This window comes from Misgurnus anguillicaudatus, chromosome 9 (assembly GCF_027580225.2).
Source record: "Misgurnus anguillicaudatus chromosome 9, ASM2758022v2, whole genome shotgun sequence".
NCBI lineage: Eukaryota > Metazoa > Chordata > Actinopteri > Cypriniformes > Cobitidae > Misgurnus > Misgurnus anguillicaudatus.
This window is the reverse complement of record NC_073345.2, coordinates 16393059-16411618: the sequence shown is the minus strand read 5'-3', so window position 1 is coordinate 16411618 and position 18560 is coordinate 16393059. Positions and strand designations below refer to the sequence as shown.

Genomic DNA, 18560 nt, shown 5'->3' with positions numbered 1-18560 from the left:
CTTACTGTTTTAGTATTATAAGTTATGTTTTGTGTTAATATTATTATTTTTATGATGCATATATTTCTAAGGTTGATTAATTTAAAATACTGTTAAATAGTTTAATCTACATCAACGTGTCATATTTTCTAAACTAAATTAATATTTTTCTGATTTCATATTTATTTTTATAAGTCAGAAACGTTTCCGCTATGTCCTGCTGACAGGCGCGTGCAGCAGGTGACGCCAATTATGGGTCGTCCGAAGGTTAGACCGTCTCATTTCAGTTCTCTTCGCGAACTTCTGAGGCTGCCACCTTGAAAGACCGAGTGCTCATCTTTAAGGTCCCATGCTTATAAGGTCGCAGCCCTTGAATTGGGACACAGCTTATGACCTATTTACTATTATAATGTTTAATGTTTACATTTGCTAGCAAGTACGCTAGCAGCTTTCTATACTCACACAGTGTTTAAAACCCAAGGCGATTTCTCCTCATCTCTTGATTTTGAGGCAACAATCGTAATTTGATTTTCATGGACGTGTTATTCAGGCAGTCTTGTTTTTCCACACTTCCACAAGCCGTTTCTCCGCCATTTCAGGGTTGCTATTTCAAAAGGTTAGTCATTCACCTCCCTTTCTCATTGGCTATTGTAAAAGTACTGACGTAATCATCCCAATTTCTTTCTTTATTCTTTACACCATTCCAGCATCTACAGCTATATTGATGGCGAGAACTGGTTAATTCATACACAAGTTTATTCAAACAAAGTAAATCCAGACACAGGGACAATTTGGCATCTCCAATTTGCCTAACTTGCATGTTTTTGGACTGTGGGAGGAAACCGGAGTACCCAGAGTAAACCCATGCTGACACAGGGAGAACATGCAAACCTAGCCAGGGCTCGAAACAGGGACCTTCTTGCTGTGAGGCAACAGTGCTACCCATTGAGCCACTGTGCCACCCCAATCATTCCAATTAAAAATCCTAAATATCCAACATGTTTCATATGATTGAAGTTGCCCAGATTTGCTTGTGAGCACATCGGGAGGTGTAAGATTTAAACATCATACATTACATCATGATAATAAGAGCTGAACATTGGAATTGATCGAAGTCCAGAGGGAAAATTGGGGTAGATTCAGGCTGAAAATCCTGTAGTGTGAGTCCAGCTTAATAAACCCAAATCCTACACAAAACTTTTGCATTGTTAGAACTGAAACTAAACAAGTCTCAGGTTTTGCTTACTTCTGGGAGAAAAGTGTCCCCAAAGTATTGCCAAGTAAACCCACACAAATACACACAAGTGTTTGTGTGTGCAAACACTTTCATTACCAGATGAGAACATGCATATGCTACAAACACAAACTGGCATACGCTAGTGTCCATGATGTGGAATAAAAAAAGCTAATATACATATTTGACAGATTACAAAATAGACAATAATAGCACAATCAAACATTCCTTAAAATGATTCATTTTAGACCAATACTCTACCCCATTTTTACCCCATAAAATAAACAGACACAAGCAGAGACTATGAGATCTCAGGGTGTACGATGGTCTAATTTGCTCATTTACTTCTTTATTTTCATTCAAATGCTAGCTTCCTAAAATAATTCCCCACATCTCCAGCCAGTGTGGTGTGAGGTGGTGAAGACCTTGATGGTCTGCATGCTAACCCCTCACACCCCCTGCTTTTGTTTTTATGGCCAACTCAGAGATGCCAGCAATGCACCGTGAAAGCTGCAAACAGCCCAGTACTGCAAGATCACTCCCACCCGGTTTCACCAACACACACACTCTTAAACACGCACACGTAGACACTGAACAAGCCATTACTTTAACCATTAACACAACAACGTGACTGTCAAACACCAACTTCATTAGAAGTTCAACGCAAGTGAAAGTCACCGATAAATCGGTTTTGTATGGTTTTATACATGGCTTATTGTCAGCTCACTGACAAAATGTTAAATGCTCTCTCATTTGTAAGTGGCTTTAAATAAAAGCGTAAAAAATAAATGTGAATCATGGTTTCCACATCAAAATTAATTTCTAGCTTAACCATCATATTTTCTTGGATTATCAGGTTTACCAGCAAAGTTTTAATGTTGGATTTCTGATTATCCCATTCACTACCTACAAATAGGCTAATAGTTATTTATCTATATTTAAACCTTTCAGAGTCATTGTTGCTGGGTGTGCATATTTAAAGTATAAAGGTTAATCCTGATAGGGCGGATCACAAGTTTGTCACAACATGTATGTAGCCCGTGATGTGTGTGGTCCCTTTTTTCAAAATATGTGTTCTGCGCATCAAGAGATCTCGTGTGCATCACGTGTCTTGTCAAAATAAGTGCCTGCTGCAGATGCATCTAAAGGGTTTATGATAAAAGAGAAGCTCACATTTGCCAGATACTCGCATAATCTCATGCACAATCAGTGTTTACTGTTAAGGGAGTATTCGTGAGCGTCTCTTTTCTCATAAATGGTTTTGACGCGTGTGCAGCAGGGACTTATTTTGACAAAACACGTGATGCACATGGTTTACATGACGCAACAAACCAATATTTTGATAAAGCACGCAAAACACGAACACTTATTTTAAATTAGGGCCCTTTGGATGAGCAGTCATGAGCAGCCACTGGTAGATCATCTTGGACCAAAGGATAAATCAGCAAGCAATTTTGCGTTTAAAAGACGTCTAATAGCCATCTAAACACAGCCCGGACATCTAGGCTAAAGCAAGGCAATATTTGGGCTGTCAGTGAAAATTGAATAAACCCAAAAACAAATTAAATAAATGACTGAAACTAAACAACTTGTAATCACTGTTCATTTTGCTGCTTACATGATGAAATTTTAAACATCTCCCCCAAGTTATTTTGGCAAAGACGACATGTAACCAAATTTAAGTTTATTTTAGCTAGAAGTTGATTACTAATAGCAAGACTATATCAGGTCTATACTTAACCTAGACAGTGAATTGATGTCTATTGCTTGCTGGGAACTCCAAAAACTTAAAGGGGACGTATTATGAGACTTTTTAAGATGTAAATGAGTCTTTGGTGTCCCCAGAGTCTGAAGTTTTAGCTTAAAATACCCCCACAAATAATTTATTATAGCATGTTAAAATTGCCACTTGTAGGTGTTAGCTAAAATGTGCTAAAAAAAGTTACTGGGTTGTTCTTTTTCAAGATTTCTAGGTTGAAGCTTTCTAGCACTGAAGACCCAATTACAGCACTTAAACATGGAAAAAGTCAAATTTTCATGCTATGACCCCTTTAATAAAATCTTTTAAAGTGCCAATATTATGCTATTAGAAAGGTTAATATGTGCTTTTGAGAGTCCCCAAGAACAGGTTTACATGCATGAAAGGTCAAAAAAAAACTTTTGTAGTCTTATAATATGCATTTAATTTTTCCTTATTTCCCAACGACTCTCAAATGAATAGTTTGAAGGTTCATCTCGACAAACCCCTCCTTTGTGTGACGCTACTCTGCTATGATTTGTCACTAGTGATGGGCTCCCTCAGAAGAGCCGGCTCTTACGGCTCCGGGTCTTCATTTAGTATCACTTATTTTTTAGCCCAAATTTGCAATTGTGAATGGTTGTGTGTTCATTATAATTATAATTACAACTTTAATTAAACAATTGAACAATGAACACAGAACCACATCAAACAACATTAACAAAAAAAGGCAAAATGAGTCTTTTTCGGTTTTCACTCATGACTTAACTTTCTTCTTCTTTTAATGCCTCAACTTTCTCCCAACGGGCTTACATTTAAATCCGGCTCCACTCCTCTATCGCTTTGTGTACCTGGCCTGTACCACTACACTGGCTTTTTGGAGCGTCTATCACCTTTATTCTTTTACATAATGGTAATCCTAGTATGTCTTCCTATTTGATTGGACGCATCGTGTGCCACATACAAATAGCTCCCGCCTCTGCCTGCCCGCGGCTGAAGATTCGGCTCTCTCGCTGACCGGAGCCGGCTCTTCTCGCTCGCCACAAAGAATCGTCTCTTAGAGTCGGCTTGTTTGCAAAAACGACCCATCACTATTGGTCGCCGTTGCACATTACTCTGTGTTTACAGTGAAAAGGGACTACATTGTACGTGCTTGCATGTTTCTTATTCTTTATAATAATGATATTGTTTCTGTTATAAAGCTTAAAATGAAAATGTTATTTACATTAGCAAACCGGGCCCACAGCTTGGTATTAAACACGCAAATAATAACGTTATATCTGTTAGTCGAGCCCGGACGGTTCTCCTGATTTTGCCAAGTGGATGATGTCCTCAGGGCAACATTATGTTGACCCTGGGACAACATTTCAATCAACCAATCAGATTTCAGGAATAAGTTTACAGTTTGTTTTAAGTTTAAGCTTACAACTAGGATTAGCTGTTTCAACACCATTGTTTTTCACTTATCATGTCCCTCTGATTTTAGGGTTTGGTTATGGTTAGGGTTGGTGTTTGGGGTGGGTTTAGGTTTTATTTAGAAAAATGTTGTCCTTGGGTCAACACAATATGTTGCCCTGAGGACATCAACCACTTGACAAAATCAGTTCGAGCTCAAAGGGACACAGCACTACTGCTAAAGCACTGCAGTTTGTACTCCAACGTATTGCTTTATCTTTCATCGTGACTCAAAGTAATAAGAACGGCAGATATTCTATATTAAAGTCAAAATGAAATTAAAATAAAAAAAGTTATTTTTTTTATTCATGTGCCCTCATAATCTTTTATCAAAATGCAAATCTCCTCCCCTCCTTGAAACAATCTCTCTTTACTTCCGCTCATATAGTATAACAGGTGGGCGGAGTCGGGGAAAAGATCTCAGGGATTAGCAATTAGCAACATGACCTAACTTTAAACGATCCAATCAATTCTCAATGGACGAATTCAAGTCCATCCCTACCTTTATTTCATTTCAGAAGCTGCTTCACTCGGATACGTCACCACAAGGAAAATTAGACGATCACTACGTCTGTTTCATGGCGGCTTTAGTTAACGCATTTGTGGACAATGACGGGCCAAAGCAGATTAGCAGAGCGCTAAACGTGAGCTAGCCGTTTAGCTTGAGTGCACACAACACGATGTACAAAACTACATATTTAGCACGATCAATAAAACCTAAAAGCAACAATTTTTAATTGTATTTACAGGTTGTGATTTGGATTTAAATAAACAAGGCACTAAGCCATTCTTCATAGTTAACCCACTATACAGATTAGAGAAGCAGTCATCGGAGTGGTATCGTAGACTAATTTAAACAACTGATTGTTCACAGCCTCCTCCTTTGGAGGTGAAGATTAACCAAAATTCACTTTCACAACGCAGAGAGAGAGAGCACAGCGTCAATGTGACGTAGTCCACAGGGTTTGTGTATTTGAGAGACAACAAGTAGAGTCAACTCTTTCTTTTGAAAGCCAATAACTTGAGTTATGATTCACTTTTTGCTTTGCAGCTGCAGACTGTTTACATTCACATGACACGAAGGTAATTTTAGCGATGGCATAATACGTGCTCTTTAAGCATTATAACTTTAAATGTGTAGCCTATTCACCAATTTACACTCTCGCAAGAGAAATATGAATCAATATGTTGTGCTCTATTTGGTTTTTGCAGTACTGCTTCAACTCCATCTAGTAGCCATAAAACAGCAGGTGCAGCACTTCTTAGACCCTTAGTGCAAAACTATTCCCATCATGGTAGGCGCTCGAATTAACATCTATTTAAGAAACCATAAAACGGCAGCGCTTTATGTTTTAGACACATTTTAATCACCAGGAATCCCTGAGACGCCATCAGGCACGACCTTGTTTGACTTCACACCGACTGGACAGCTGGGCCAGGAATTATCAGACCATTTTTAATGACTAAAATGTTAACGACACGACATAACCAGCCATTATTCTAACGGATGGTGTTTCATCTGTTCCGTACACAGCAAACCAAACTGCGGAAGTTTCTTTGGAAGATTTTATTTGTGTGTGAAATTCATCAAAATGGACAAAACCTTTTCATTATTTCATATAAGACACACTAATCGTAAGCAAGTGTACGTAACAAATTTAATCATTTGACCTTTTTCAAAAGTTAGAAGATGTTGCATAGTTATAAAGAGACAGAAGACAGTGTTTCACCAGAGACAGAGAGAAAAGCTACAAGAACTGCCAACACAAATGAGCAGATTGTTCTTTGTAACTGTTATTTGTTTCGAGTCGGACAGTACAAGGATACAGGCCATGCTCTAAGTTCTCCGAAGATCAATTACAATTAAAACTTCTGTGTTAGATGCGTCAGAACTGCTTTTTACAAGAAAATGTTAAGGAAGAATTTTTTTTGCAGGTGTACTATTTTACCATCTAAAAATGTGATTAAACATACTGAGATATCCAAACATTTCTATAATAATGTAAAGCTTTGTGATGATTTTCGGACACAACTGCCAGGCTATTTACAGATGAACTTTATATGAGCCCATGTTTTCAAGCAAAAAACATTTTAAATTCTAAAATATCATTAAAGGTAAACCGTAAAAAAATTCAAAATGAAGTTAAAATAATTACTATTTTAAGTTTTTACCTGTGATAGGTTAACATAACTTATAAAAAAGTTATTTTTTAAAGTTAAAGTAACATAAAAATATATGAAGAGTTTGATTCCAAAACGCGATAAATAAAAAATTTTTTTTTTAAATGAGTTACCGCCAAAATCAGTATTGTATCAGGTCAGTATTAAAAAGTAAATTCTTCATTTTACGCAAAATCCAATATCCGCCGTGTTATTCTGTCATCTTTTCTCATTTTTTCCCAAATGCGATAAACGCCAGTCCTCCTTTTCTGCAGAATGCAATAAATCCGCTCAACAAATCACAGCGCACCATTCCATGCATTGTAAGCAACAATGGCGGGGCTTTGAATACACACAGAATCCTAGTTTTCCTCATCTACTTTTCGTGATCAACAAACAAATAACAACAAAATAATACTTTTGATGGGACTGATAAACCTGTGGTGGTGTTCTGTGGTGGGGAAGAAAAGTAAGCCATCAAAATCTAATAATTTACGTGAGAGGCACTCGGGCGAAGGAAAAATTCTCTTGTTCTCCCGACAGCATGAAGTTTCTGTCATGCTAACACATTGACCCCAGGGGATCTTATGAAAAACTTTCCATTATTTTACTCAAAGTCAACGAAAATCGAGCAGGACCAAAACATTTTACAGCTGATCGCTGTCAAAAAAGTTCAGCGAGGACGTCCCAATGATGACAGCAGCAATGACAGTGTTCTTAATATGACAAAGTAAGTGTTTTGATTAATGCCATTCATGTTTATTTTTTAATACCACTAGTCAACTAAATGAATATAGCATGACAAAGATGAATGCACATTTATATATTGATTCAATAGATTTATTTTGGGGGGAAAAAACTTGTCATGGATTTATTGCATTTTGCAGAAAAAAATTATCATTTTTTTATTATAAATCTTTGAAAATCAAATTATGGATTTGAAATTTTAGTGTTTTATAACCTAAAGATGCTATGTGAAAGTTTTCATCTCTTGTCACACTTTCTTGGTATAGAAAACACCTTTTTTACCCAAATTAGTCAAAATGGATTTATTGCGTTTTGGTACCAAACTCTTCATATGTTGATTTGACAAAAATGCTGCATTTTTTAAAGTGTATAGTTCACCCCAAAAATGAAAATTTACTCACCCTTGTTGTTACAAACCTGCACAAACCACTTTGTTCTGCTGAAGACAAAATAATATATTTGTAATGAAGCAGGAAACAGAAGCCCCATTGACCTACATAATAGGAAAAATACTACTATGGAAATCAATGGTGCTCAGAAAACATTGCTCAACATATCTTTCTTTGTGTTCAGCAAAACAAAGAAACCTACACAGGTTTGTAACAACACGAGGGTGAGTAAATGATGACAGAAGTTTCGTTTTTGGGTGACTATCCCTTGAAAGTCAAACTGAACTGAAACCCAATCTCAACCCACTTTATTTATTTTTTTCTATTCATTTGTATATTTAAATGTAGTGGCATTTATCCATTGAGAATTAATTAATTAGTTTTTGCTATAACAATGCCTGAAAAGATATTTCACTACTGGTTAACATTATCCAAGTGACACTGGCATAAAAGCGCAGTCATGTCAGATGAAGGGCAAGGACGAAGTTAAAACATTTCGACTGAATGAAACGCAAACAATTTTTCACCGTAATAACATGCACCACACCAGAAACTTGCATAATTAAAGCAAATATGATTTCATGTTGACATTTAAGTAAACTTTGAAAAATAATCATGTATAAATCAAACACTTTTTTAGCGTTTGCACTACCAAAACAACTTGGGATGACCTCAGTAAGAAGTTTGGAGGACCATGAGCCCACATTGCTGAGAGGGAGGAGGGGGTGGACCATTCGTCACTGACACCTGGTGCTCCAGATGACAGCCCGTGGCCAGATGGATTACGTCGTACATAAAAACTCACACAAATATACACACATCATGCCCGCTGCTACATCATTAAAAGATGGCCTTATATACACAGCACCACCTCGATACTCTTGATCCCTCACATAGAATGTATAAAGCTAACAAAACCAGTAAAACTGACCCTATACAAGCAGTCATACTGGGGGGGCGTCACGTCTCTGAATAGTGTCCTAGTAGTGTCACAAAGGCGGGATGCGAGAGGACTGACGTGATCCCGCAGTGGGGGGCAGATTAGAACAAACCCCTATGGCGTTTGTCTGGCCATGTCACCCTCCCCCACTACCTCCAGTGCCACCTGTCACCCCGTAGCATCATCTTGCGACCTAACCCTCGGCAGACGCTCTCTCCTCCTCACTAAAATTAAGTCAAATGAATTTGATAGTGCACGAGGCATTCTCTCATTTCGTTTCATTGTTGCATAATCCTATAAGCCAAAACAGCAACTAATGGAATTCATTCATATCAAAAGTATTTGCCTAAAAGGTCATAGAGTCTCAGTATCGTTTACCTCCAGTGCAGCAGACGGTTTCTTCTTGAGCTCCTCGCACTTGCGGAACTTGCAGATCTGGTGGCCCGTCTTGCGGTTCCGGCAACTGCTGCACTGCTCGCAGTTAATCCTGCGCCGGCAAGGTGGGCACATGCCACAGCGTTTTCGCTTCTTCTTCCCGGAGCTAATGGCGGAGGCCAGGTCGTTTTGCACTGGGTACTCCGTCAAGCCGGCCATGTGTAGCGCACTGTCAGCGAGGAAGACCCCGGCCGGTGTCATGATGAAAAGGCCCGGATTGAAGGGGAAGCCTCCGCCCACGCCGTACGGGAAGTCTGTGTGGCCCCCCACTGTGTCGGCCACCGACGCCCCCTCCAGGTCTACCGTACCCGCTTCACCCCCCACCCCGCCCATGCCCACTCCCATTCCCCCTGGCAGGAGCATGTGCTCCATGCCTGCCCGCTTAAGCAGCGCAGCTGCCTGGGCAAAGTGCAACAGGCCGTTCTGTCCCTCCAACACCTGTTCCAGGGTCCGGTCCAGCTTGCTCGGCACCAAGGCCGAGGCGGAAGGCTGCTGCTGTTGCTGCTGAGCAGGCTGGGGCTTGGCCGCGTGACCCTTAGCCTGGCCGTTGTGTTTCAGTCCGTTGGCGGTCTGGGGACATGCGGCAGTGTACTGCGAGAGGGTGCGAGACCTCTTCAGGCTCTTGCTGAGGGGCTCGCTGATGATACCGCTGCGGTTGCGACGTTCGATGACGGGGCTGTTCTCCCTACTGCTACGCTTGTCCTGGTCCTCGTCCTGGTCCTGAGCCTTGGGTGTCCGGCTGCCCACCGGCTGTCCGACAGACATGGTCCAGCCCCGGGGTGTGTGCGCGGGAGGGGGGGCGGGGTTGGGGAGGGGACGGGGGCTGGCAAGGGAGGAGCCAGGCAGCGCTTATGATCCGCTCAGTACCCAGGTGAGGGTGGAGCCTCCCCTTAACGGGCAAATTGGCCGGCCAATGGCAGGCAGACCCCGACACCTTTCGCTCTAGAATTCAGCCCTCGTCCACATCTTTCCACTGAAAACCTGTAAACTGAGATACAAACACAGGAGAGAGAGAAAGAAAGAAAGATGTTTAGGATGTTTCTGGTGTTTAAAAGAGACCTTGACAACAGAGAATAAAGCAGCGACTAGGAACAGTGAGCAGCAATTTGGGCCTTTACTTTGCATGGCTCAAACATTTTATTGAGTGCTGTACTGATGCCCCTACTGTGCCTGAGAAATCAATATGTACATTTATCTTCAAACACCACGTTGATGGAGTAAAGCAAAAACGAGAGAAGTGAGCTGCAGCATAGCCACACATCCTGACTAAAAACTGTGTAAATAATAGAGAAACTGCACTATATAATCATGTTTAAATGCAATTAGCAGCTTCCCGTGGCAAATTTAGAAACACAATTTCTAAAAGAGAGGAGGGATGTCACCTGTAGCACCATAAACCTTATCACCTCTTTCAGCAGAGAGTATGCATGCATGTCATACTGTTAATATGACATTCTGAACTTCAGTAAATATTATAAAGATGTAAACAGACGTGTTGTCAATCATGTGTTGAACATGAAACACTTCCGATCACTGGCACTGAATTGAACTTATTGTTTATTGGCCGCCCCCCTATCCATCCACATCCGAGACTTTCGCAAACACCCACCCATACAACCCCACTGAGAAAAGCTGAGGAAATGGCCGGGCCAGTCCTTATAAGGCAAACAAAGGACCAGGGAGGGAGAGAGGGGTGGGGGGTGGCGAAGGGATCTACGCAGTGTGTGGAAATTGGAAGGCCAGAATTAGTGGGAGGTAAAGCTTCAAAGGCAGGAGCGCAGCCCCCGCTTTCTCCCAAGCTCAGGGGTCTGTGGCGCCAGCGGACCACAGCCAGCCTCTCTCTCTCTCCCTGTCTCTAAACTCGTTCTCTCTCACTCCTCTCTCAAACCAGGGGCCACACTGCACCTTACGCCTGCCAAACCTTCCCCACCGCACACATCTCTTGCTGGGACTGTGGAGGCACCCAACCTTCACGTCCCAAAAGCAGTGAAATTACATAGCAGCGTTTTCTGTATTAGCGGCAATGACTCACTTCCCATCCAAACCTAAGGAGAAAAGCATGTCTCTAACAGACCGTGCTAGCCTGCCATGGACAGCCTGTGGTTTCTCTTTTATCCTGGCTTGGAATGGCAATATGGCACATCTCAAATCCGTTCCACTCTTATGGATGCCGCACCAAGCCAACAGTTGGCCACACACCACCACACACACCAACTTAATTCATTATGTCCGTGATAGACTCTTATCTGTGTTGCTCTTTTGTCCCTAAAATTTAGGCTATGATGCATAACATTCCCAGACTAACTAGGACAGTGATTCCTAACTAGTGTACATAAACCCTGTAGTACTAAACATTAAGGGTCATTCCTCTAAAATGCTTGGTTAAACTTTAAAACAGAACAAATTAAGTTAATAAAATAGCTGTACAAAAGCTTTCAAAAGGTACAGTACATTTTTGGACCTAAAGAGTCCATATTAATACCTCAAATGTACATTTTGGTGCCAAATATACATATCTGTACATAAATGCTGCCTATTAGGACCTTTTAAAAGCTTTTAGCAATTTGTACTTTGATTTATTTCAGGATTTTTACTTAATTTTAAAGAAAAAAACTCATAAGAAAGAAAAAGAGAAAATCTCTTTAATAAGACCCTTTTAATCTCAATTAAGTATATTAAGCATCTATACTTGTGTTTCCATTACCCTTCAAATTGCGCAAACTGAAAATATGGCCAACGAAAACCCATCAAGTCATTTTTTAAACAATTCAAAAAAGGAATTATATTGCAAAACTGTTTTTTGGCATTTACAAATCGTGCACTATAACCTCCCAGAAACACCCCAATCTTGGCCGCTTTCACATATAAGGGGCTTTCCTTGACATTAATTCGTGTATAACATACCTGCGCCTCCTTTGTATAAAAATAATATGTGTGCTCGGCGCCACGCGGCACACCGTGCAGATCGACAAGTGGATGAGCGTGAGAGCGGTTCCAGAGCAAACTGCTCCATATGATTTCTCAAATTGCTCTCACGGTCATCCACTTGTCGATCTACACAGTATAGCGCATGACGTCGAGCACACATATTATTTTTATACAAAGGAAACGCTGCATCACGTCGAATGCACCTAATGGCTAGTGTGGTGACTGTGATACACAAACCTACCAATATACGTCGCCATGACTTTTGGAAGGACTTATCACAAAAGGAAGAATTAGGGGACGTCAACAAATTGCATCTTTTGCGCGCTCAAGTTTGTTATTTCAAATGTAGGCGCACGTATGCGCGCTCATATTGGAAGCGAGGCGCATCCGCGCCGGATCAAGTTAAAAACATCTCAACATTTCAGAATGGTCATGTGACAAGAACCAACCAATCAGCTTCTTCACCTTTTCTGTTACTTTGAAACGACAGCAGAAAAATGGAGGAGCAGCTCATAATTGTGGTCCATCGACAGACACCTAAGGAGCGCAACTGCCCGCGCACTTTGGAATAAAGGAGAAAGCGGTGCACCTAGCATTTTCCGCGCGTTTTTATGCGCCACATGTGAACGACCCCTTAAAGGGGTCGCATACTGGACGCTCAGCGCCGCGCAGCACCGTTCTAAAAAAATCAAACACATTGCTTTCTATAAGTATATGCACAACGGCGCCGACAGGTGGCGCCTGTCCACGCCGCCCAGCTACAACTCAGGAAGTTGCTCAAATCCCTGTCGCGCCACTCACATAGTTTAACATTAAATAACATCATATTTGTCCCAAATCATTAATGATTAACATTGGCTGCTAAGGTATATTTTGCATTTTGAAGTAGACGCTATCTGGTGAAGCTTGCTATTTAATGTGCACTACCGGTTTACCCCCGAGTTGTCCTAGACGCGACTCGACGCGACGCTGAGCTGCGTGGCCGGTGTGCGACCCCCGCAGGGCTTAAGTTCTACTCACATAACTGTGGTTAATGGAAATGCCGTCATTCTTTGAAAATATCTAAAAAGTTTTACGCAAATCGATTATGGAAACCATATTAAAAGGACAGCAAATGGAAACTTTTGCCTAAGTCTCTAGCGTCTTATGTATTTCTCCTGAGAAAAAAGAAATCTCACAAATATCTCCATTAGAGTTTCAGGAAAGATCTCAAAACCGAGTTCAGATTTGCCAAGTCTTTGTCAATACTTTTGAAGATTTTGATATGAACACTTTGTAAGCAATTTCATGAGAAACATGTTCCTCTGGGAAACTGTGTATGCAAGCTTTATAAATTAGCAAGGCGATAGTAGCAGAGTGTATGTTGTTGTGGTACGTAAGACAATAAAGGCTGGCCAACACTGGATTGGGACATTACGCAACATTCAGCTACAGAAGCTGTGTGGCCGGTCAAATGTGGTAAAAAAGGCAAAAGGCAAGAGACAGGTGGCTCAATGTTAGCACTACTTGCTTAATTACTGTTCCCAGAGTAACCATTAGGGTGATGGAAATGGGCCCACAAAATGACTTAGCAAATAAGCCCACTGGACATAAATGAATCGATTTGTTTCCTCTCCTGTTCTGAGAAGTTTCTCAGTTAAGAGAAAATACAGTCACCCAGCTACCCAGTGATCCGGATGTTATTTGTGGTAATATGCAGCCATCGATCTCACTGCAAATAAAAAGCAAACAGCAGCCAGTTCACTGTCTTATAGCATGTGTCAGTTCCCAAGCATTGTCAGTTCCCTGTGGTTTGCTCATCCAGCTGCATAAACATTACATACTTCACCTTAAAAAGTACATGCTGGCCTCTGCAAGGTATATTAAATGATGTACTTCTTAAATATATTACATAAATATTTGTGACACCCACATTCAGTCAATGCATGTGCACTTTATTTTCTTCTGACATTTCTATCTAATTAAGTCAATTTTCCTTGTATTCTAAGGATTTTAATTCATGTGACATGGACAACATTTGCATTCAAAACATAATTAGTCCCATACAATTTAACACTAAGTCTAAACTGTACAAACTTTGAAAATAATTAAATTTATATATATATATATATATATATATATATATATATTGAAAATAATTAAATTTATATATATATATATATATATATATATATATATATATATATATATATATATATATATATATAAATTTAATTATTTTCAAAGTTTGTACAGTATAAGTTTGTGCAATTTCAAAACATACTTTTTCATGATGCATATAATAGGCATAGCTTTTGCTTAAATGGGCACTGTGAATACTTTTACCTGTTAGTATGTGCACCAAAATAAAAGACAGGCCTTAGACAACAGGTCTACATCCATCAAAATTCCTTATATAGAGGAAATGTTGCTTCAACGACAATTAAAATGCATGCTATAGCAAAGAGAGCATTTAAGAGTCATGTAAATTTGGTCATCGCAATAATCATTCTGATAAACCCTCATTCTGAATACTGAGATGTACCACCACAAAATCCAAGCAATTCTTTACAAAATATTTAAGTTTCCTATCTTTATGGATGTCTAGTGATTGGTGAATTTCTCTAGATATTCATCCTCACCTGAGGGTCTGACTTTAACCAAACTTCCTACAAATTATGCAGATGACTCAGTATCAAGCAGCATGCTGACGCAGATATCGCGCTGTTCAAGCTCCGCTGAGGGGTCGAGAACTTTTAATACATCTGACTGTAAGGTGCACGAACAATACTTAAGGATACATAAGCGCATTACTCACAGTAGCACAATACCTTACGCAGCTGTAAAGGCGCCTAGGCGGACTTCAGCACAATTAACCCGACTCCATTCAAAGGCATGGTTATGAATGATTGTAATGCTTTGTATTCATTGAAATAAAGCTTATGTAATCGGACCCTTAACCATGTAATCAGCAGCTCAGTAGAAGGTAATGAACCATTTAAAGCTCTAAATCAAACATCTATTTTATTATTTGATGGAAAAGCCAGAGGTGTTAACAAATAAACAAACTAACATGAAAGCAAACTGTTTTAGCCAAGACCTGGGTTAACAGACAGATTTGTCACACTGTAAAAAAAATCTTTGCTGCCTTAAAACTTTTTTTTAATCAACTCAGATTTACAAGTCATGTCAACCCATTATTTACCTTGACAAGAGATGAGTTGTAAAATGAAGTTGACCTTTTAACTATATTTTATAAGTTATAACAAATCATCTGCAATTATAACAACTCATCTCTAGTCAAGATAAACAACAGTAAGATGAAATGACTTATAAATCTGAGTCGATTCAACAAAAAAAGTTCAAGGTGCATGAACTCAGCCGTCTGATGGTCAGAATCAGTTTAAGTGGTGAATGTTTTATGAGTTTCTTTTGCTTGATATTTTAACACATTTAAATGCATTTGACACAAAATGAAAGTAAAAATATAAAGAACTTGTGTTCTGCTCCTTTAAGACAAAACTGAAAGTAAGAAATATGCAAATATTGCACTGATTTTTCACACATGGGACGAACAGCTATATACTTGCCATTAAATTTTAAAATTAAACATTAGACTATTCCACTAAAATCTTAAACTATTCCTTCATTTTTAAATTTAATTAATTTGTCATTTTGTTAGGGTTAGGTCAAGACTGTGACTCAGGCTATAGCTCAATAGGTCTAATTTGTAAGAAACATTAGTAATATATCCTGACAGTTGCTATCACAATTGTGTCTTAGTGTAAGATTTTTATACGTTAAACAAAGTTTAAAGTCAGCTGTTTTGGTCCTCTTTTTATATTTCTCCTATAATATACATTAAACAATTTCGTAGCCTTCAGTGACTTTTAGAGATTTTTCATTTTAATTGCACTTGTATATTCTGTCCCAACCATAATGTGTCAACTCTGTCACACACATTTCAAGTAGGTCCTATTAGTTATTAACTTGCAACACTGTAGCAAAACAAAATGACTACATTATTGAATACATGCCTGAAATACAAAATTAGGTACTTTTGCTATTATATATACTGATATCTTATTAATATTTTGACTGTCAAGCTGAAAATCAGTTTGAAATCATTGTGTAGTTTCAACTCATTAATTCATTCAAGTGAATGTCAGATAACAACATTTATAATAAATATTTGACACTATTTTGTGTTTTTATATGTGATATCGGCATTAAGTTATTTACAAGGCTAAACACGCATTTTGTAAACAATAATGCAAAGAAACATAATTATAAAGTGTTTAAACATTTATATAAGCTTAATTATTTTCTGCATTTAAGTAAACTTGAGTCAGAGATTGGTGAAATACATGGGTTCGATCAATTCAGCCTTCAGTTACTGCACCTCTTTACTCTTCATAATCAATAATATTTCACTGGTTAGGGGTACCAAAGGACACAACAATTATGTATTGCAATCATATACTACCAATATTACCTCATATGATCTAAAAACAGAAAATACACCACAAAGAAGTGATTTAATATAAATAGATATTTCTCTAAAGCTACCTTAAAGCTTAGCTTAAGCTTCCTGATCCCATTTTTCAAACTTTAGTTAGTGTGTTATGTTGCTGTTAGAGCATAAATAATACGCTCAAAAGTTATTAAGCTCAAAGTTCACTGCCAGACGATGTATTTTCTTCATAAGAAGTCCCCTTTCAAAGCCTACAGCGAACGGCCGGTTTGGACAACAGCCCTCTACTTTCCGATTGAATGATGTCAATAAAACAGTTTTTCACTAAACTCCGCCCACAGGAATACGTCAGTCGCCAGCTAAGCTCAAACGGTTCTGCTAAGCTGTCGAATCACAACACACTAAACAAACTACACAATCAGAACTTGATACGTATTTCTGAAGAAGGGACTTCATAGAACAAGGAAGACGTCAGCCCGTTTTTAGGACAGTGAAAACAGCGCTATACAGATAAGTAAATTGTGTGAATACAGCGGGGGTTTTTTTACACGTGAACCATGAACACATGTTATATTGCGCACTGTAAACACAATCAAAGCTTCAAAAACACAAAAAAGAACGGGACATTTCAGTTATAAACTATCATTTCCTACCCAATATGTGTTGGGAAATTGAGATATTAGCCTTTAAGGATATTATTCTTTGATCTAAGGGAACAAGTGACAGTAACCTTGGCGAATGACAACTGGGGATTAATTTTCAAACCGAGGTTGAGAGATCAAGAAACTTACAGCTGAACAGGAAGAGGCTACGTCAGACAACAAACATCCAAAGTTAAAGGAAATAAATGCATCATTTACCCACTAAAATTGCAATTTGTTTCAAACAGTCAAATGATTCAACTTTCGTCAGTGTAAAACCAGCTACTGTTTTTTTAGTTGGTCAGCTACTAACAAGCAACTGTAACTGCTGTAGCTAACCAAAGTGTTGACACACCAAAGGGCACTCATGGGGCAGTTTCCCGGACAGGGCTTATCCTAGTCCCAGACTAAAATGCATGTTTGAGCTGACTTAATTAAAGGTGTAGCGGAGGATTTTCTCACATTTTAAAAAAGAACCGCCTTCTCCACTTTTTAAAAAATGCAATTGCGCAACACTCCTGATTGACAACTAGGAGGACCAATAGTCTTGATGATCCACCCGGAAATAGAAAATCCTCCGCAATACCTTTAAAAAAAAAAAAAACTTGTACTGACATATGCATTGTTTTTTATAAGGTTTGTGTGTAAAAACTACTTAAATGTTCTAATATAACTAAGGCCTAGTCCTGGATAATCTAAACCCTGTCCGATAAACCACCACTATGTGAGTAGCAAACAAAGTGATAAACATTATCTTATCAATTACTGCAAATACTGACACTGTCTCATATTGTTAAAGTTCAAACAACTGAAACTGGGCTTATGTTTTGATCAATTTAACCAATTTGCTACACAGCAATGACACTATGATGACGCAAAGCAACAATAAAGAACTAATAACATTACTTTCTCACTGTTATAATTTGTAGTCAAAAGAAAATGTAGACTTTCAATTTGTAAAATTTTAAGAATGTGTTTATGATCAATAAATTTGATCATATTAATTTGGTCAGAATGCATTTAAAGTGTAATTTCAATAGTGTGGATGCTATAAGAAATATGAAAGTACTTATGAAAGGATGTGATAACTGTAACAGACATTCAGCAGACTCATTAATGTACTAAGCACAAAATAATAGCTACTTAAATGCGCGTCTGGAGATTTTTGAGTGATATCACTCATAAGTTAGGTAATGGCTAATAATACTCAAACAGCAAATTGAAAAGAATTGAATATGTTAGGCTTTGTTCCCAGCAAATCCTTCAAACCTTTCAATTATAAAATGCTTCCCCCATCTGGGATTATTGTTTGTATGAGGAAATTTTACACAAAGTAACTGACACTTGTGCTAGGTTCACACTGGTGCTCCTGTATCTTGATTGGTACAGCATTGCGTCAGCAGCGCACAGGTCATGGGTTCAATTCCCAGGGAACACACATACTGATACAATGTAACTTGA

General features: G+C 38.8%; 1 protein-coding gene across 4 annotated transcripts in view; it reads right to left on the bottom strand.

The window, feature by feature from the left end:
• The window catches only part of cxxc5a (CXXC finger protein 5a), a 30237-nt gene that overhangs the window by 9343 nt on the left and 2334 nt on the right, over positions 1 to 18560 (bottom strand). For all 4 annotated transcript variants that reach the window (XM_055180083.2, XM_055180081.2, XM_055180084.2 and 1 more), the window contains exon 2: positions 9021 to 10065. In XM_055180083.2, coding sequence (XP_055036058.1) covers positions 9021 to 9842 — 822 coding nt within the window. In that variant the 5' untranslated portion in view covers positions 9843 to 10065. The remainder of the gene's footprint in view (positions 1 to 9020; positions 10066 to 18560) is intronic.